The sequence below is a fragment of the Myzus persicae genome, unplaced genomic scaffold, assembly GCF_001856785.1.
Source record: "Myzus persicae strain clone G006 unplaced genomic scaffold, MPER_G0061.0, whole genome shotgun sequence".
Taxonomy (NCBI): domain Eukaryota; kingdom Metazoa; phylum Arthropoda; class Insecta; order Hemiptera; family Aphididae; genus Myzus; species Myzus persicae.
Genome location: NW_019104167.1, coordinates 505944 through 528589, shown reverse-complemented (window position 1 = coordinate 528589; position 22646 = coordinate 505944). Strand labels below are relative to the sequence as shown.

The 22646-nt window shown below is 31.2% G+C and overlaps 1 protein-coding gene across 1 annotated transcript in view; it reads left to right on the top strand.

The window, feature by feature from the left end:
• The window catches only part of LOC111039520 (probable chitinase 10), a 31791-nt gene that overhangs the window by 5948 nt on the left and 3197 nt on the right, over positions 1-22646 (top strand). Inside the window, exons 2-8 of the mRNA XM_022323068.1 lie at positions 10518-10608; positions 17960-18192; positions 19965-20202; positions 21257-21436; positions 21524-21647; positions 21728-22037; positions 22410-22645. Of these exons, the coding sequence (XP_022178760.1) occupies positions 10518-10608; positions 17960-18192; positions 19965-20202; positions 21257-21436; positions 21524-21647; positions 21728-22037; positions 22410-22645 (1412 nt within the window). The remainder of the gene's footprint in view (positions 1-10517; positions 10609-17959; positions 18193-19964; positions 20203-21256; positions 21437-21523; positions 21648-21727; positions 22038-22409; position 22646) is intronic.

Below are 22646 nucleotides of genomic sequence, written 5' to 3'. Positions count from 1 at the left end.
GGCGTGCCTATACCGTTTCCTCTGTGTTGCATTAAGTATTCGGGGCGCAATCGTCAGGCGAATGGGGGGGGGGGGCGGAGGGGTTGGGCTTTGCAGCCGCCGAGTATTTATTTAATATTAATATTTAGTGGTGACGGCGGCGGGCCCACGTGAAAACTACGCATCACCAATACAAATAATCGCAAAAAGGATAACATTATCCATGTCACATTATTGCAGAGCCGCTGGAAATGACGCAACGCGCGTATAGGTAATACCTATCATGCCCGAAAACGGCAACTGGACGTCTTGGCCGACGCAGTGTTGCACACATATCAAACGCTCGACTTTTCATCATTACTATTATTTTATTTCGTCTTAGAATAATATAATTCAATGATAATAACAATTCAATGTATCTATAATAGGTATGGGCCGCGCCGGACAGTGAAAGTCCTTTCCTTTGCCACATAATAGCCGGTATACATAATATTATATATATTATGGACCTGCTGCACAGTGCACACATGCAGGGTTACATATTATTATTGTTACATTATCATGATACAATTATAATATCCGTACACCGTTTGTTTACAGTCTTCGAACATTTTCATGCATATAATATTATGTTATATCTTCGATCGAATTTTCGACTCGTTAGTTCGCTCGTTCGTTTCCAGTGACAAAGGACGATTTATGTTTCTGAGATTTTCCTCGCCCATAAATTAATATAATATATAACACCTAACGAAATATATAGGCATGCCTACATATACAATTAATGGTCACCGACGCAAGTGTTGTTGTCGAAAACATTTCGCTTTCACCGTGTGCGACTATTAAAGGTATTAATCGAAGCGCAAACACCGAGCGTAATAGTATACATACACTGTGCATAAATATTAAATACATAATAATTGATAATTTTAGAATTCAGGTCGAATTCGAATCCCGTGTACTGTATTGAATGTTATAGTGTAACCGTGTATTTATACTATTATTTTAAGTGCTAAGTGCCCGAGTGCATATTACACTGTTCGTGTGAGTGTGTTCGACCTATATATTATTACTGTAATATATTTTATGTCGTCCGTTTGCGAAAAAACATTATGACATGCGATTATCACCGCCTCGCCGCTGTCAGAACGGTCCAAATTAATAATAATCCTTCGGTCATTTTTTTTTTTTAGCCAGCGAGCCCTCTGGTATACCTACCTATACCGCACACATTTGTTATACATTTGCGATACGTGCATATTGTGCACGTCGTGCATTTCGGGTGAAAGGAAAAGTAACCTTGGGTAAAAAAAAACACACGGACGGAAAAAATAGATTTTTAAATCACGACGCACAAACTTGCCTATATTTGTTTTTAATTGCACTATATTAAATCTGTACATGCGCGGCGCGTAGGTACCACAACTACTGCTGCTCTGTTCGGGCTTTTGTTGATTAGCAACAGCAACAATATGGTTATATTGTAATTTCGTTTCGTTATTATAGGTCCACGTCATATAGGTATCTGATATTATTATATAGTAGTTACGCGGATATCGATTATTCGAGCCACCATGAGCAATCGTGTTCCTGAATCATTGCAATGGTCATACGTCTACTGTGTAATTTTACGTTTTTTTTTTTTTAATCGTAATGTACTTGATCTCTCAATGGAATTTTTCTTAACCTATATAGTAGAGCTTTGATATTGTAGGCACACGATTCTACAAACATTATAACGAACAGGATTAGTAGGATTACATCGAAAATGTCATCCAATGACCATATAACAATATATTATTACGCCCTGCACGTTGCAAACAAATTATTATATTTAATTAACTATTTTTAACTTTTTAAACAGGTTCTTATCATTTTATAGCTATTTGAAAGTAAGTTGTCTGTAATAGAAACATTTTAAATATAAATTATTTAAACGAGTAAGAGTGTTCATTCCCACAATTGTCACTGTAGCCGGATGCACTATTGTTAGAATTAATTTTTATATCCATTTTACATTTTACATTCTTAAAATGTATAACCTAAAATTATTTTGAAAAAGTTCCAACACGATCATTGTTTTGATTAATAATATAATACATATTAAAATCACATTAAATGGGAATAATTCAAAATGTGGTAAGCAATCTGACTATCGACCTTCGAGAAGTTGTCCTTGAAATGTTACCAGACTTTTCTAGAACTTACTGCACATTCAATTAACTGTACGGAATTAAAATAATTCTTTATCAAGATCTAACAGGAAATTTTTAGATTACAGTTTGACAGCTTTGGAGGGAATAATAAAGTACAAATAAAAATGTCAATGTTTTTTTTCAATACAAATCTGTATGATTTAATCTTGGTTAACCGATTAAGCGTTTATTTATTTCAAAAACACATATAATTTATTGTCAATATTAAATTGTTATGTAATATGATTTTTCTTTTTTAATTTGTATTCATATGTATGATTTCATGGCCATTTATCCTTAAAGGTCGTTAACTTTTGTTTTAATAATTCATTTTTCACATCTTTTAATTCATCAAATTCATTCATATTATTTGTGTTTCCGTTACTAAAACGAATAGTATATAAAATATACCTATGTATTATAAACGTAGTTAATATTGTTTTTTAGTGCTATATTTACCAAGTAATATTGCGATGATAGATATGATTCATTTTATTAAAGTGCTATTGATAAGTGTCCAAGCGATAGTATTTTATAGATGTGAAACAGTTTTGGGCTCAACAATAATTATTCATGATTGGAAATTAAAACTTTTTACTGCAATAATCTTTTGCTTTCGTGGCAGATTTCCAACTAGGTATTATACAGTAGTCCTGAGGTTTGTCGATTTCTAACAGATACAGCTGAAACGACATAACTATGTTTATTATAATGAACAGGCACCTACTATGATGGGTAATATTATGACATTGAAGTTTGAATCGATATTGAATTCGAACGTGAAGCAATTGGCACAGTGTTGTCGTACGATCAACTATTTGGCAAATCGTCCAACGCCACAAGACTGTTAAAACTGACCATATATACATTATATAGGTAATATAATGGACATAATAGTGCACATTATATTATTATTATTATTATTATTATAGAGCCGTTCGTTTTATTTTTTTCTAATACAAAATAGTTGCGTGTACCTATACAATATAATATAATGCAAAAATCGATTAATATAAGTCGTTTAGATTTCGGTCAGCCCCACCGCGTGCGTCCCCGGGGCACATCTAGGATTCTATTAAAACCATTAAATAGTAGTCGACCGACCGACTGCTGCGGCCGAAGGTTGCGCAGCGGCACGTCGCGGCGGACACACACGTCGGTTGCACATTCGTTATTTTCGCACCTCGATCCCATCAGCCAGTTATATATATATATATATGCCACTATCGAAACACACTTCTTCGCCTTTTATACACAAACGATGGTTGTACGGTCACTTCACAGTTTATACCGCTGTGATATATAAGTATACCCGGTATAAACCTAGCTTGTAAATAGTAATAGTGTATGTTATGTAAATATGTTATTGCATTGTTCAAGGGAAACGTTGTATACGTCTCGGGCGAATATTGTCGTTGTTTTTTTTTTTTTTTTTAGAAAACACGTACCTATCGATCTTTTACGGTTTAGAGGCTGCCGAATGGTTTTCGACGTTAATCGCTCTCGACAGTTTTGACAATTTGAATCTGTGCAGTGTAGGTAGATGGTGTCGAGTGGTCCGACACGATCCTCAGTTGATTTCCCTACAACAAACATTGATTTTCTCTATTGTAGCGAAGTTTCCATTATTATATTTTACACTAGGGTTTTGGTATACATATTATTATATTATGTCCGTTCGTTTTCTACAATAGTCACTTAAATTTTGTGAAACATCAATGATGCTTCGCAGTAAGTACACTGTATAAATAGATGAAATTATATGTCCCAAGCACGAATACATATTGCGATATTATAAAATAATGCATGAAAATACAACGGCTCAGCTTAACACTTTCTAAATGTTTTTTATTTGCTGTTGCAAATTAAATTAAAAAAATAAATAGTACCATTATACATCATAATTGGTCGTCGATAAAAACATGATTGCATTTGGAGGTGGTTATTATTATAAAACCCTATTGCAAAGATAGAAAGATAGGTAAATAGAAACTAGTTTTGATAATGTACCGTAGGTAGGTGCCTACTGGCAATGATGAGTGAAATGTGTTGCTGGTAAATGGCGTACAACTTTAATACCACAGAATGAAATGTATCCCTGAACAATATATGTAACACTGCTGGTGTATAGATACCTACTACTTATCTAAATAAACCAAATTCAAGTAAGATAATAGATTTCGTAATTTTCATGTCGTAATAACCCCGTATATAGTCATTATATTACTACCTAACTGCATATTATAGGAATTATCAACGTTATGAGATCATTTAGCATTGACCAGTTTCATACAGACATTTGATCAAAATTATAATAATTATTATCGTTTAAATAATATTTTACGTGTGCCATTGACTGGTTTAGCTGAATTTTTATAATAGTATATTATATAGTCTAAGTGTAGGTAATGTATACTTATTAAATACATAACAGCTGTTAACAATTCGCCGTATCTTTGTATAAAGTATAAACACTTACATTACATATTTCTAGTCAGTCCTGTGGGTTTGTTATTTCAAAATACTTGTAATATTTATTTGTTGATCTATTATTAATAAGTTAGATAAGTTATGAAATTATTATGCATGTATCTAATCATTCTAATCATTGATAGATTTCAAAACGTAAGCCTAACATTTCAAACTAGTTCCGTTTGTTTTTTTAATTGGAAAATATTTACTTACATTGGTTTCTAAGTCATTGACCATTGTTTGTATTTGATAATTAATGAAACAAATTATTATTTAGGCTACCTACTTAATTAATAATTTAATTTAAGTATAACGTTTAGGTGCCTAGTTACTATAATGTTCATCGTATAATGAGAGATATAATTTTAAATGGATATTATTATTAGTAATATACATAAGTGAATTATTATAATATACGTAAATATTAAATACATATATGCAGGGATATGTGCCCATAACGAACTATTCGTATTTAGCTGCATAAATGAATTGATTTTTTTGCAATATTCTCATATTTCATACATTATTTTGCATTAAATTAATTGAAGTTTGATCTGTAATTTGCTATACTGTAGATTTTTCAACCTTCGGAATTATCATATTAAATTATATTCATGATGTACTTTAAACTAACTGAAAGGTCAATCCATTCTAGTCACAGAACAATGACTGGTACTTAGAACAATAAAATTGCTGTTTGCAAAATACCCGAGGGTATTTTAAAGAGCTCCTATGTATGTTATCTATGTCCATATCAATCGTAAATAAGCTTTTTGTATTTAGAAATTCAAGAACACAGTCATATATGTGTTTCAAAAAATGTTTTATTCGCATAAAGATTTGCAATATTTAATACAGAAACATCGCTATTACAATTTACAGTATTACGATGTAAAATTCTGTCGTAATGTATCGTTTTCAACAATATCGTAAAAATAATATATTGTATTATTATCATATTCTTTGCTAGATATGCTGAATGAGCGCGATCTGCAGGCCATAAGTAATAAAAAAAAAACCGTATGTGCTTGAGTTGCGAAGTCTGTTAATTATATGTACTCATGCGACTTATTTCGACTCATACTCGCGTTCCGATGGTCCGAAAAATATGCTTGACCAATTTATTGGTCTCGTCGTCTTGATAAAATTACGTACGTTTAGGTACGTGCACGACAACGGTGACCAAACAGAAAAGCGGCGGAACGAGTGCGTGTGTGCGGTGTATAATATATCGCCTTTTTTTTCCTTCGTTACTATTATTATTATTTATTGCAACTATAATATAATAACACGAGTTCCCTCTCCCGCGCGCGTTTTTCACTCGGCAAGAGCATTGACCACACATTATTATTATTATTCACACAATGTAAAAAAAAACTGCGATCATAACGCAACGCGCGCTGGTACTGAACGGAATATCAATTATTACGGTTGGTCGGACGAGATCAGTTTTTGTAAACGATCGTGGAGTCATGGTTTTTTGGCTTTCGTTACCGGCCAGAGTATATACAGTACGCTGCAGTGGCAAACGAAGAAAACTACTTAAATACCTACTCGCGGGACAAACTCGGGCGCGCGCACCATGAAAAAAAATACAATATAATATTATAGTAATAATAATATGGTCCGGTGACAACGCCCATTACCGCATGTACCACCCGGTACCACCCGGAGGCTGCTGTGTGGCGAATACAACACAAACGGGCATGACTTTATGTGTGCGCGATTGATATTGCTATATTATCTGCGCAATATTCGTTTTGACAGGTGTGTGTGTGTGTGTGTGTGTGTGTGTGGGTCATCTGAGTTCACCGGTAGTCCATGACCACGCCCGAAAGATATATGGCGAATGGAGAAGGGGTGATGTTAAAGATGAGGGTGCAGACTTTAAGGGTTGACTTATGACAAAACAGTGGATGAGTAGGTAAACTTAAACCAATAGGGGGGTATTATGGATTTATGAATAAGAATACCTTCTAAAGTATCACACAAATTGTCAAAGGTTGTCATTCGACCAATAGAAAGATAACCTAATCTAATACGTAGACTCTTCCCTGTCTATTATTAGTTATTTGGCTCCATCGTTATCACGTGAATTTTGAACGTATTCACAGAAAATACAGTGCAACAAGCAAAGTTATTTATAAAATATAAATGCATAATATGGGTAATTATTAATTAAACAACCATATATTAAGAGTACTTATGTAGGGACTACGGAGAGAGTATTACGTTCGTTTTAAAAAATATGAGTTTCGATTTTGATCGAAAATTAAAAGGTCAATAATATATAATAGGATATCAATTTCAAATTTGTTGCTGTAGTTTTTGTTATTTTTGATTTTGGTTAGCTTTTAAAACAAGAAATCGTGATTTGATATGAATTACCTGCAGTATATATTATATTCGAGGTCTGAGTAACTATAATTCTCAAGATATTCACCATGATCGTTTATCGAAAACATTATGTTACACTTTGATGTCATTAATGAAACTAATGGAACGAAACGGTGATTACGGTTTATTATAATGCGTAGGTATATTATAAACATTTTTTGTTTAGATTCTCTATCCTTCATATTTCTTATGAAATGGTATTTAAAATTAGTTCAAACTACTTATTTTACCCCGTGTACACCGTTGATCTGCTTATTATTATTTTTTCGCAATTTTCGCGATTGTGTTGCACCAACGGTGGCCAACGACTTGTACTTATTTCAAATTTCCCAGACGGTCAGGTAAAATATGACACGTGCAGAGTGTGTACCTACGTTTTTTTTAAATTTCAAAACATCGCGTCGTGTATAATGCCTTCTCGTGTCATTCTATACTGAGACTTCTTTCTAGTACATTGACAGTGATTTAACAATGGGTTATAGGATGTAGAGAGATAGAAAGAGAAGAAAAACGATGGAATGAATTATTTAAAATATAAAATATGTTTATGTATAATAATAATGCACTATATACTGATTTATGTACATATATTTTACATTTTTTGTATACGTGATGGATAATTTATACACAAAAAAGACAATTGTTATGAAAACAACAATGAGGTTACAGAATATTGGGTCACCATTCGGTAGGTTTCCCTTGAAGAACATATGATATACACATTACGCCCCCTTCTCTTTTTAATATTACTGTGTTGCTTTTTTCTTTGTATCTAAAATAATAAAACGAGAGAATGACAAATTTTTTATTTCTCTTTCTATTTTTCTTTTTTTTTTTCATTTATTCGTTGACAACGAAGTTTTCAATTACTGAAAAATCCAATTTCACGCAGTTTTCAAAGAAAGAACTAAGGAATTTCGCCGACGTTTCTACGAGATATATCCTCTAAGTAATAAGAGCTTTAGGACAACCTCTTTGACGGGAGAATATATTGTGTAATTATATATACATATTGTACGTACGATATTTTTACATACATTTAAAATAATGTCCACCTATGTATCACCACTGCAGCACCGTGTATCCAATCATTCACAACGATTATATGCGAGTATTCTGAAAATAATAATAAAAATACATGCACGTATGAAGGGGACCACAAAATAATGTGTCGAGGTTCATATAGAGCGTGTCCAAGGTGAACCAGGGGGCTACGCCCTGTTGCGGCTAACGAAAGCCACAAATAAAGCACACACGAATGAAACATGAGCATATAAAAACCAATATTTACACGACCGTGTGAGAACTAGGAAACCGTTTCTTTTTAAGTCGTCATAAAGTGAGACGCGTCCCTTTTTGTTGAATATTGTAAACATTGTAAACATTGTAATCCATACATTGTTGTCGAGTTTCCGTTTTTAGGTAGCTCTAGTAGGTACCTTGCCATTTAATGTCATAAGATAATAGATAAATAAGATTATTTGACATAAAAGTATAAAACTGAAATTCAATATTGTTTGTTTTGATGTACCTGCCTATTCGGCTTGTAAATACACGTCGTTGCATGCCGAAAAAAACGATAAGAAAAGAAATAACAACTTAGTCACGTATGGTGAAAAACTGCATTGTTCACGATAACGTTTTCAAAAGTTCTGAGATGAAACACTTAATAACATATTATAATCTGGTCGATTGTAAATAAATTCAAACGTATTATTAAATAAACTATAAAATCCTATGGTATTGTTATGATTACACAGTAATACAGCACACGTAGGACTTAAAACTCGGAAGTCGGTCGTTAATGAGTACCATGTTTGGTGGTTACATAGGTATTGAGAGCAAAAGGTCCACTCGACCTAAAATCGTACTGCCAGCCAAGGTTGACAAAAACAATGTGTGCTTAGTTCACATGACGCGTGCGTGCGTGCGAGTGTGTGTGTTCGGGTGCCTTGTTTTTCGTCTTATTACTACTATATACACATCTTGAGAACTGTGTCTTCTCTTAAACTATCTAATTAATCCGTATTCAGATCACGCGTTGTGTAACTGGAAAAACGATACGTATAGGTTATTGTGTGTGTGTGTGTGTGTGTGTGTGTGTGTGTGTGTGTGTGTGTGTGTTGTCAGAGAAAGCTGAGTTGCCCGAATGCATGTGCAGAGTGTATATGGCTTGTGCGTATGAGATTCAGCTTAGACTGTTCTATTATACACACGAGGATTGAGTTCATATTATACTATTATCCACGCACGGACATGTATAATTGCTAATCTCTAGCTGTTGTGAACGTTATTGTTTTGGCTTTCGCATTTGCTCCAATTTCGCACTAATTAAAACCTATTTGAAAAATTAAAAACGAAAGGATTGTGTACTAATGTATGACTATTTCCTTGGGTGGTTTCTATATTTCTATCTCTCTCTCTCTCTCTCTCTCTCTCTGTCTCTCTCTCTTCCTCTCTCTCTGCATTCATCTCGTCTTCGAAACTTTATTGTACTCACAAATCGACGAATATTATGGCACGTATGTGCACGTGAAAGATATTGTGACTAGATAGTAACTACTTATCCATAATATCGTCTTAATGTAGGAACAAGAATTGTTAACATGAACAACATGAACAACATGAACAAGAACATTAACATGTTTATTGTACTCATACAACAACATATTTAAGTTGAAAAATAACTTTATTTGTGTTTTATTAATCATTTGGAGATATATAATAAATTACTAGCATACTTTAAGTACTATGATTGGTAAAATTTGTATTTAATTAAACACATGTCAATCGATGGTATACTTAAATATGTTATGCTCAAAGCACTATAGATTATATAGTATGATTATAATTATATATTCTACTGTGGATCAAAGTATCAAATCAGCAAGACTCACACCTTCTTGAATGATAGCAAATATGTAACACTGTGATTTGGCTACGCTTAAAAGTTTTAGACCAAAAACTATAATAAACAAAACAGAAAAAAAGTTCTTTTGGTTTTCAAACTAAAAATCGAATGAGTTATAAATTGTGTGCACTGCAGTCAGCAGTTACCAATTGTTCGTCCTCTTTCACGTAATCATACGACGGCCGTCAACCAGCAACGACGACGATCAAACGTAGGAATATATATAAGATGACGGAACAAGAGTGTTTTCGCCTTTCGGTACCTATTTTCGCTAGTCATACACGACGACAAAGAGTCAGAAAATCGGTGAAAGCTAGTGATATTTATATAAATACGTAGATGAGGAAAGTGTACGAAATCGAACGGATCTCCACAAATACGTGAATCCGATTCACCATGGCTAATCTTGAAACATTAGGCGTTATTTCCTTCGACGTAAGTGGTTTCCATGTTCCATTGGTAACCGCCGTTACCCACAACTGTATAATTATTTGACTTATTGATTCAACTATTACATTGCATTATGTACGTTGCTAATTTTTTTTATTGTTATTTTTTTCCAGACAAACAGAAAATATAAGCTTTGCTTCCACTTTAAATTGCTGCTCATTGTCACCATCATAGCAACACTATGCTCGTATACAAATTCAGAAAGTAAGTTTTAAATTAAATATTTACGATTTATCGTATTGTAAAAAAATGCATGTTGACAATTATTATAGAATATTTAAATATTCAGTCAAATTAAAGAAAATAACCCTGTTAAGTTGATTTTTATAATAACATATTTTGGATTATTGTTATCAGATATCAACTGTACTGTTATGATATTCAATATTGTCCAGTACAATATGAACCACTATTTAGAGGGATGTAAGCATAATATTTAAAGAAAATTATGTAATATTTATAAGTAGTTATCGTAGTTGAAAAGTTAGGAATAATATGTTTAAGACGTCACTATATTTATCTTCTACCGATACTCTGTAGAGTTTTAAATGTTTAAATGTGTATTACCTATTAAGGTCAGTTTTTTTACATGACGAGTCATGACTGGACGTATCATTTTATATTTTATAGGCTTTTTTAGGGCACATATTTTGGTGCTCGTATCACTACACAATCAATGAAGCAAAAATAAAATATTTATATAGTTACTTTCATTTTATTTACTGTCATGTACAAATAATATATGGAGAAACTCTAACGATAGCCTAAGAAACTATGAAAATAAAAATATAATATTCTGTTTAACTAAAACTAAAAACTATATAATGTGAGTCATACACATTCATACAAGGTATTTATAGTTGTTAAAAATCATTATGTAATAAGTTATTATTATATATATTTTTGATATAGTTAATACTTACATTAAACATGCACTTATATTATTTGTACATTACAGGACTGTAATTATTCTTGTTTTCAATTCTTTAATACAACAGATAAAAAATTGTTAATGCACATATTGTGTATGAAATAATAAAAAATATATAGGCAAGGCATAAATAATGAAACCGTTAACGGAATGACCGAAGAACACATATTATACATAATCGAAACGTTCGAGAATTATACAACACTTGCCATTTTTTATTTAACCAGAGTTCACATAATTAAGTCAAAAGAGAAATAAATATTTCATAATATTAAAAAGTGTATGATTTTCATCGATACTGTACCAACATTACGTTACGTAGTATAATATATGAGTGTTACCTAATAAATACGATGATTAATTTAAAACGATAATCATTATGGGTAGTACCTAATTTATTAATACACATTGCAGCTGTAGAGGAGTTCTCGTTTATTATGTTTTTGTGTGTATTTATTCGTAATTTGTTCAACAGTATCGTAACGACGACGTAACTTCATTGTTATTGTAGTGTAAAAATCTTAGTAATCAATTTTTTATTTTTCTATGCACTATTTATAAACTATAAGTTTAAAATGTTTAAAAAGACTTACAAAGTTATAACTTTTCCGAACATTAGGTTCATTCAGACCTTTCCTTTCTGCGTTCGAATTGAGTGTACATAACATTAATCAGATAAGCATATTATACCTAACCTATATACCCCGCAATACATTATTCATCTGGTTTCCTATGATTAGTACTACCCAAGCTTAAATTTTTTTTCATCTACAGTGTATCACATAATATTATAACGCCATTAGAAACCCAACCACAGAATTGTATTTATCAATGGCAATATTCCGGCTGCAGTAACTGGCAGTCGGCTGCAGAGTTACACACAGCGCACTACCTGTATGATTTGCTCGAGGGTATCGTTATTGCAGCCGGCAATGGGTACGATATCTGCAATTTAACATTCACGCACACAATAATAATAATATAATGTGTGATCGCCTCAGTGTATATACTTTCTCCCCATAAGCACATGCACTGCCGCACGCACGACGGCTAGTGTTAGCGGAGGGCAGCTGGGTTGTGTGTACTGCAGTATATTATAATGTGTAGGAAATACGTAAGCTTTTTATTTTTTTTTAATTTTATTGTTTTTGTCTTCTCCGGTCGATTCGCACGATCGTTTAAACGTCGCAAGATGTCCGATGCGCTTTCACTGGTTCCGGACCGCGGTGCAAGGTCGTTGTGCCGCGGGTCAAGGTTCAAAACAGCGTAAATGTATTGATAAGCGCGATACTTGCAATTTCATCGGGACCGGTTTCCCCAAATCCTGCACCGGTTGTCCAGCTGACGCGTATACCTACGTGTGACATAATCCCATACACCAAAGAAAACATATTATTGTGACTTGTCACTGAATACTAGCACGCAGGTTTGTGTGCGGGGGGTACGGTTAAATCAAACACTCATTCCTGCCGACCATTCATGTTTTAAACGCTCGTTTTGTATAATAATTGTGTACTTTAATGCGTTATGAATGTAATATAATGTTATATAATAGTTCAGTGACAAGCGACGGTATTTATGGGGGAAAAAAAAAATAATAAAAATAATTGCAAAACACTCGATCGCACAAAAATCTTGCACAGCCCTACAACGATATATCAGTGTCACGCCGTAATAATCAACACGCACAGGACCGTATTATCTAGTCAGAATTTATTTGATTTTATCCTTTAAAAAATTTACAAAAATAAAACATTTGCAATGTTTAACGATGGTGGTTTAGATAAGATAACAGGCCCAGTACCTGTTCGTAATATTTTTTCTGATTTAATTTCGTAACAATAGAAGAATAACGAGTTACATATTTTAATTATATAAGAACATTATAAAAATTATTCTAATTTATGCATTGGTATAGGATTCTAACATTACAACAATTTGAATTCATCATTTTGAGTGATATAGTGAACTATTCGTTTTAGATTCTAGTTGGTTCGATTAATAAATAATACAATGGTGTGTGTTTTTTTTAGTTTTTAAAATCAATTATACTTGTGTCTGTTGTTACGTTTAAGGATAGCAAAAATGGTAATCTTTAAATTCGAGTTGGGTTTAAAATACAAAATTAGATTTACTTAGGACTTAGTGAGGTCCAAGGTAAAAAAAAAATGAAGAACCATATGTACATTTCGGTAATCCACGTGGGTTTGGACATGGGTTGTACATCGCATAAATATGCGATGGTTTCGGTAAAAGTTAGTTCAAAATATCGTCTTATAAAAAGTATTATAAATAAAAAATAAAATATCATCCTTATAAGTAGAACCTGAAGGCTGGCATAGTGACATATCGTCTTCGTTCAGAATCACTTTTCGTACTTATCTTATCACTGAATTAAAATGTAACACTCCCAGCGTGACTTACTCAATAACGATGTACACTCGCAAGTCAAAACTAAAAAATATATTGCAGAGTTACTTCTCAAATTTTCCTTTTATTACCTTAGACTACACAGTATGTATTGATTTTATTAGTTATTAATTATTAAATCTTTGAATACATTTTTTTTTATCAAACAATTTCGGTACGTGGTTCACATTAGCTTAGGATGAATAATAAAACATAATTTTACAATGAGTTGTAATATGTAAAATAAGTGGACCAGATACAGAGTTAGGTTTGATGTTTTGCATTTGTCTTGCTTCACTCACTTCTTTACAATCCAGTTTCAATTATTATTTATTATTATAAATGTAGATTATCGCAACTAAAAAACAACATCATATGAGAATATTTTATACTGCTATACCTATATAATAAGCGGGTTTCTTCTTTATATTTATATAAATATATATTACAAATTCAATGAAATATGTATTTAACTTTCATCGGTCTTTATAGTCACTGCATTAGAATAACTTTATTTGGTTTATATAACATAAATATTCCAACACAATATATATATATATATAATGAACTATATTGTAGCATATTAATATATTATTTAACATTTTAATAACTAACTTACAAATCATAAAAAATTGTAGCCTACAAATTACTTGCAATCCAAGTGAAATCTCAGATGGTGCAAGAGGACTCCTGTTCAACTCTACATTAATTTATCATGCCACGTGACACGTCGAATTATATTTATATACAATCTTTGTCATTTGGTTAAGAGTTTGAAGTAAATCTGATATTATAATATTTTGTTTATGAAAAATTTAAAATATAAAAATATTATGAAATCTGTCAGAATAATGACTTTATTATACAATTTTCTTTAAATAGCTCATGGGTATAACAGTCACGATTGTCATTTTAAAGAGTTATTATTTATTACAAAATGCACATTGTTACTCGATTTAGAACGTGTATTTGCTATAATTTATATTTTGGTTAATTGTTATCGTTTCGCTGAAGTTAATTTAATGTTTGACATTCAAACTGATATGTAATGCGAATTGCAATGTTAAAATATTGAACTGAAAACGTTATTTGCGTTCGTATTAAGAACGTAAAAAAAAAATTATTTAATAATACAAACAACAAACATATTTAACTAAAACGATTCACACGTTAATACATCTTAAACTTCGTAGGCCGGCTATAAGTAATAAACTTAAGACATATCGTTCCCCCCAAACGTGCAGGTTTCGACACGAATTTTAGATTTTATGTGAAAACCGAGAACTGTTAATCCATCCGAATGTCCAACAAGTGTCTGGAAGCGAAAAGTTTTGTCATTTGAGATCGTGTGCTTTTACATACATATATTACGTCTGAATAATAATATCATCCACATGGATATTATTATTATTTTATTCTTATATTATGTAGACGGACAGACGCAGACAATAATCTTTGGGCGGACACGCGGAGAACCAGTTTCGCCATGCAGCTAGCGAGCGGTCGTTTTGCGCACCTTTTACTTTTTATTTATTTATTTTTTTTTGTCAACGAAGCGTGCGCAACGCTCTCGTTTTTTACGCTGACCCGCACCAATCGTCCTCAACCAGCTGATCTGCGCACTCTCTCACACACACATATTATATATTATTATTTTATATTATGTATATGTATATACTTAGATAAATATATGATATCTAATAATAATTACACCCTTGTCGTGTATTGGTAAACCAGCTCGACCAGCTCCCGACGGCGACGGTTACTCAATGTAATATATATTATATTTGCGTACACTGTGCACAATACACACATACAAACGTACGAGTATATATACGTTAATATCGGTTCACCGTTGATTGTGTTTCCTTTTTAAACTGGATTATCGACCGAATCATTTCCCAACATAATATAAAATCTATCACTGTTGTTAAATCAAATCATTTTATGCCATCGCCTTCAAACCGGTTGTTTTCAGATAAATTTTTATCTAAAAATTGTTCAATGGACCATAATTTTTCAACAGAATATACGTGTTGTATTCGTATAGGTAATATGAGTTGTAATAGTGCGAGCACGAAATTCGTTAATAGTTTAACCGCAACATTTAGGTGTACAAACCGATAAATCTCTGCGAATAATTTTAAAGTTGACAATATATTATGTGTATGGCAAATTCATATTAATCGTATTCAACGATTTTTAAATGTGCAGTACATGAACATATAACAAGCTTGATAGGGAAAAAACCTTGAGTTAACATCATATGAATTGTGTGTGCAAAGAAAAAAATTGAGAAACTTATAGAATACATTTTGCATTTGAATGAAATAATTTAATATGATACATGGATGTAAGGATTTATAGAGGTAATATTAAATGTTTGTATTAAATTACGACAATTTCCTGATTGAAAAAAATATGGTGCACGTCCCACACATAATTTTGAGGGAGTTAAAAATAACAAACCAATTTAAAATTAAAACCTCCAATTAATTTACTTGAATGAGATAAATGTGTGATAAATAATGAATATATATTATATCATATTATAGAAGTACGAGTACATAAAATAACAACTACTTTCCTTCCCACGCTCCAGTTAATTGATTCTGAATATATTATTCTGTAGAAAAGTTCTAACATTATTTTAACAAGGTTATTTATCTTCTAAGTTTTAATCAGATTTTTTTGTTTTGATAAATCTAATTAGTTCATGGTCGTCTTCATTACTGTTACCATTTTTTCTCATAAATAAATAATTGTAACATAAAACGTGTTTGATAGTTATTTGAAAATCTCTCAAACAAATTACAGGTACGAGTAGGTGGTATGTCTCTACTCTCTACGGTGAATATCAAACAGTATATATTCATATACCAATATGTTATACATTTATTTCGAATCCAATTATTTTTATTTATATCGATCGTTATTAGTAAAATTGTTTCTTTTTAAGTAGGTATAATCAAGACTTAAATAATGAATGATTTATTATGACGTGATTGAGTACCTATTATAAAATATAAGCTCTTATGTTATAATGATTAGTATTTAGTTATTATTACTAATAAATAGCGTGTTTTCGCTTTTTAAACATAACTACATAAGTAGGTACCTATCTATTTAAGTGTATGGATATACTACATTTACTACATATATACATTTTTAAATTTCACTTTTAAGTTTTAACCGAACAAAATGTTAGTTAATATTAACTATTTATTTGTTGTATTTAGTAATTATATCAATATAATATTATGATTTATATGAAGCACAATCTTGAAGGTCTTTAAAAAGATTTTTCTAGTTTGTAGATTTTTACATACCATATATTATACATACTATAATTTATATTTATATGCATATAAATTAGTGCCTATATAAAGATATATTAGTAATTAACTTAAAATATTTATCAAATTATAGAACTTTAACATTAAAAAGAAAATAAGTATACAATTGTATACATACACACATAATTTAACAAAGATATCATTATGTTTGTTTGGGATTGAGAACAATGCATAAAATGTTAATGATCCTGTATAATACCACAAGAATACCAGAGAATCTCATTTAACTGTCAACCATTACCCATTAGTTTAAATCATACATTTAAACATTTTATTGTGTTCTTTTGTCGACATAAATGTATCTTCTACTTTTTGTTCTAAACTGTGATTTAAAAACATTAAGGATAATAATATGATACGTTTGAAGTTCCATAACTATAATTTTTAGAGAATAATGTATATTCATAAAAGAGCTTAAGATAAACAAAATATAATAAAATATTCAATACTTTACTAAAAAATCAAATAAAAATGTGCATAAATACAATGTTTTATAATCTTTAAAATAAAAAATTTAATGTATTCAACATTAATTTAATCAAACCATCTGCTTTTTATTAAATTGACCGAACGATTCAATAGTTAAAATATAGTCTTTAGCTATGTGACATAATACTATTATACTCACATATGACATAATATCTTATTACTTATTAGTTATATTATTCCTATTTAAAACCTAGGAACATTTGTATAAAATTAGTGCACGGCCGTATTAATTTACCCGTACTCAATTATTATTGTACACTGTATATTTCCATTTATAAAATGTACCTACTTTGTAGTAGAGTGTCCACTTCAGTGTCCCACCCAAATCTTGTGTGTCATTACTTTTTAAGTTCATAATTGTTATTTATAGCAATCCGAAGAAGACTGAGACGGCCCACAGGCAACAAACTGCAGCAAGAAACTACTGCAGTTTCAGATTCATCAGCGGCTGCCACCTCCCCGGTTGTCGATATGGAAACATCGGCTTCGGTGAACAAGTTTAAGATACGCAACCGCACTGCCACCAGGAAGTCTGGTACCGACGCTTCAACTGAAAAGCACGTGACAACAGCAAAAGACAGCCAGGATGAAGGCGGATATAAGGTACGTAAATTCTCACCCGTAGACCGAAGGACAAATAAGTCCTGTTGTTTACCGTTTAAGGCACGGGAGGTAGTGAGGTACCGTTCAAACCGTATTATAAATAATAGATGGCCATACGAATTTTATTTAGAACAATATGATCTAGACCATGATAGACCTTCGGTGCTTATCGAGCGGGAAAACGAACGTCAATATCGACGGGCATAAAATTCTATTCAATAGTTTTGCGCCGGGGAAGCCTAACCTATATCTCAAAACCATATAAGATTAATAATATATCAAACCTTTTGTGTATAAATATGAAACATGTGACGTTCTGTGATATGACAGCAGGCCAGGAAATAGTATTCTTTATTGGTAAAATTGACGAAAAAAAATCTATATGATGTATAACAAATCTTCCGAAGGGCACGTGTGATTGTGATTATAAATTAAAAAATACGTATTCAATCAGCGGTTATAATATTGTTGCGCAATGAAATATTATTTCGACAGTGATTATAATATAACGACATGTTCCAATTAAATGATTGAGGAGTTTTTATGAAACAAAACGTCTTGGGTTGCTTTGTTTTGGGAGCTTATTTCGAAACATTCACTGTTGGAATACAATATACAAGTCCATGGCTACCTATAGGATAAAAAAATATGTAACGATTATTTTAGTCTGCATAAATACGTCTTTACTATACCTTAAAATTCTGTATAGAATATTGCTGTAATATAATACTGCAAGCTTAAAAATATTTTTGACTTTCATGATTTATTTTCATCCAAGACATAACTAATTATTAAACGATAAATTAACAATTTGTTTTTATGTATTACCGTGATCTGCAACTGCAGTTGTCAACAATAGTCGACATTCAGACGACGTAATAATATAAGATAATATTATAACATTAAATTAGTGTTCAAGGTACTCAACCCTCGGGTCGTTGTTAATGAGAATTTTGATCATGACTCATTGGTATTTGGTACTATTATATATATAAATATATATATATATATATGTGTAATCATTATTGTTTTAATGCAATTCAGGTGTACCAGCAGCTATAATATAGTATCTATATGGAACCAGACATAAATACTAAAATACGAACAAAACTGGTTTAGTTTTGTGGGTTTGTACTTTGTAGAAGTATGTACCTTTATGTACCATGCATTTGGGTGTTTTTTTTTTTCATAAAACTTATTCCCTTTAACCATTATACCGGTGAGATCATTTCGTCAAATCAAGTGGTTCATAAATCATAATTCCTTCTACATAATATGCAGAGTTACGTACCTATGAACTTTTAAGTTGCATTGTAAACTACAAAAGACCCGTAGGTATTCATAAGGTATTAACAAGAGACATTCGTACATTTATATAATACATACTTATAATTAATATAATATGTATGTATACGTATGATTATATTATAGGAATTTATGTAATCTATGTAGTATATAAAAACGAAATAAAATATGCACCTGATGGTAGATGACTAGGTACCTATTTGCAAGACATTCTTTTTGTCTACGCGATAAGTTAAATTATTAATTCCAACGACTTGTCACACAGATGCCGAAGTGTAAACACTAAATGCCAAGGATATTTTTTAAAGTGTCGTTGGAATAAAAACTACGTAGGTACGATAATTAATATGCGGACACACCTGCTCTTTGTTCACGTGTTATTTTATTGTTAGCTTTCTCTATTATTAGGGCGTCAAGGATTAGGGTGATAATTAGAAAATTCCTAACATAGAAGTCTTGTGTTTCAGATTGTTTGCTACTATACAAATTGGTCACAATATAGACCGAAAACCGGAAAATACTTACCTGAAGACATCGACCCGGAATTATGTACTCACGTCATATTTGCCTTCGGGTGGTTGAAAAAAGGACGTTTATCGTCTTTCGAATCTAATGATGAAAGCAAAGACGGAAAGGTTGGATTATATGATAGAATAAAGAACCTAAAAAAAGCCAATCCTAAGTTAAAAACCCTATTAGCTTTAGGTAAGTGTATTAAATAATATTCTTATAGTAGTTGGTAATTATGATAAAGTATACATTGCTATATTAGCATTTTGTACAATTTAAATTATGCAATTTTTTGTACGTCGATGATTAACGACGCTTAGTCATAAAATAGTATGTATACATAATATTATAATTTAATTTTTAGAGGATATAATAAAGTTTAGTTTAATTTTTATTAAAGATTTTTATTTTGTATAATTTTTATCTTAGTACCTAGTTTATCTATATTTTGAATAGGTGAAAATATTATTTATTGTTTTAATTCTATACCAAGTATTACAGGCAGAAAGCACATTATTCATAAGCTACCATTTCTAAAAAAATAATTGATAGATGAAATAACGGTTATATATTTAATATTGAATTAATGATATAGTCGAAGTAAAATGGAAGTGGTAAATTAATAGTTATTAAAAAACAGCATTTCTATAAAAAAAAAAATAATATTAAATATTCTGTTGGTCATCCATGATGACAATCCTCAGTTCCTGACAAATCTAAAATAATATAATACGAGTAATATATTTACGTTTAATTTTCATATTTGAATTTAAAAAATACTTCGTTTGTTAACAAAGTGTTAATAATATTTCATTATTCAACATTGTATATTTGTATTTCATTGAAAAATCTATTAAAAAGTATAACACTACAATACAAATATATGTTATAATACAATGACTCTTCTCTACGATCTTACGATCTAAACCACCTATTTTTATATCATATAGTTATCATTTGCTTATAGTTTCTTTTGTCATATATGTAATGTAATAGTAAAAATTGTTCTACAGCTAATAATAATCTGTCACAGAGAAAAAAAGTGTTTTTTTTTTTATTGTTATTTTATTACTTCAATTATTTTTATTATATTTGTAACGTCACCGCCCACCGGGCACAATGAGGTGAATCTCCAGATCCGACCATCATCAGTTTAAGAGAAACAAATTTTTTATTAAATCTGATATTTAATTGTATTGTTTCGTAACTTATAGTTTTCACACCTATAATAGGATTGTTCATTGTTTAGGTGGTTGGTCATTTGGCACACAGAAGTTCAAGGATATGTCAGCTACTCGATATGCAAGGCAGACATTTATTTACAGTGCTATACCTTTCCTCCGTGCTCGTAGCTTTGACGGTTTAGATCTGGATTGGGAGTATCCAAAAGGACAGGATGACAAAAAGAACTTTGTACATTTATTGAAAGGTATATAGAATTATTTAGTTTAAGTATTTAATATATTTAATATATTTTACAAAATATTTGATTGGCATCAATGTTGTTGGTTTTCAGAGCTTAGGGAAGCATTTGAAGCCGAAGCACAAGAAGTTAAGAAACCCCGTTTATTATTAACTGCTGCAGTCCCTGTTGGTCCTGATAACATCAAAGGTGGTTATGATGTACCAGCTGTTTCTTCGTAAGTATATTTTTACAAAATATATTCATTTCTTATTCCATATTTATTTGTTCTGAAGCGTATTCATTTAATTTTTCTAGATATTTGGACTTCATTAACGTAATGGCGTATGATTTCCACGGTAAATGGGAAAGAGAAACTGGACATAATGCACCATTATACTCCCCATCATCGGATTCTGAATGGCGTAAACAATTGAGCGTTGATAATGCCGCGAGCATATGGACTAAGATGGGTGCACCTAAGGAAAAACTTATCATAGGTATGCCAACGTATGGCAGAACATTTACTTTAACCAACACAGCCAACTATAAAGTGAACTCACCTGCATCAGGAGGAGGTAAAGCTGGAGAATATACGAAAGAAGCAGGATTTTTAGCTTACTACGAGGTATAATAATAATTGCAATTTATTTGTCATATTATCGTATTAAAATAATAATAATGAGGAGCTCTAAACTATTAATTTATCAAAATGAAATTAACTATTAAGTTTGAACTATATAAATATGATTTAGTTTTAAATTAAATCATTACCTATTTTCTATTCCAATCTATTCTCTAATCTAATTAAGCTTATTTATTATTATTATTTTTTTATTTTACAAAAAAATGTGATTTTATCAATTTCATTACATTCTATAGTTAATATGTTCATCAAATACTAAAACTAAATAATATGTAAAAATGTATATTATACATTATTATTCTCCAATTTTTCAAGTAACTATTTGTATTATTTTATTTTTCATTTCTATTTTAGATTTGTGAAATACTTAAAAATGGTGCAACTTACGTATGGGACGATGAAATGAAAGTACCTTATGCAATTTCTGGAGATCAATGGATTGGATTTGATGACGAACGATCCATCAGAAACAAGATGAAATGGATTAAAGACAATGGATATGGAGGAGCCATGGTATGGACAGTGGATATGGATGATTTCACCGGTACATTCTGCAGTGATGTGAAATACCCATTGATTGGTGCCATGAGG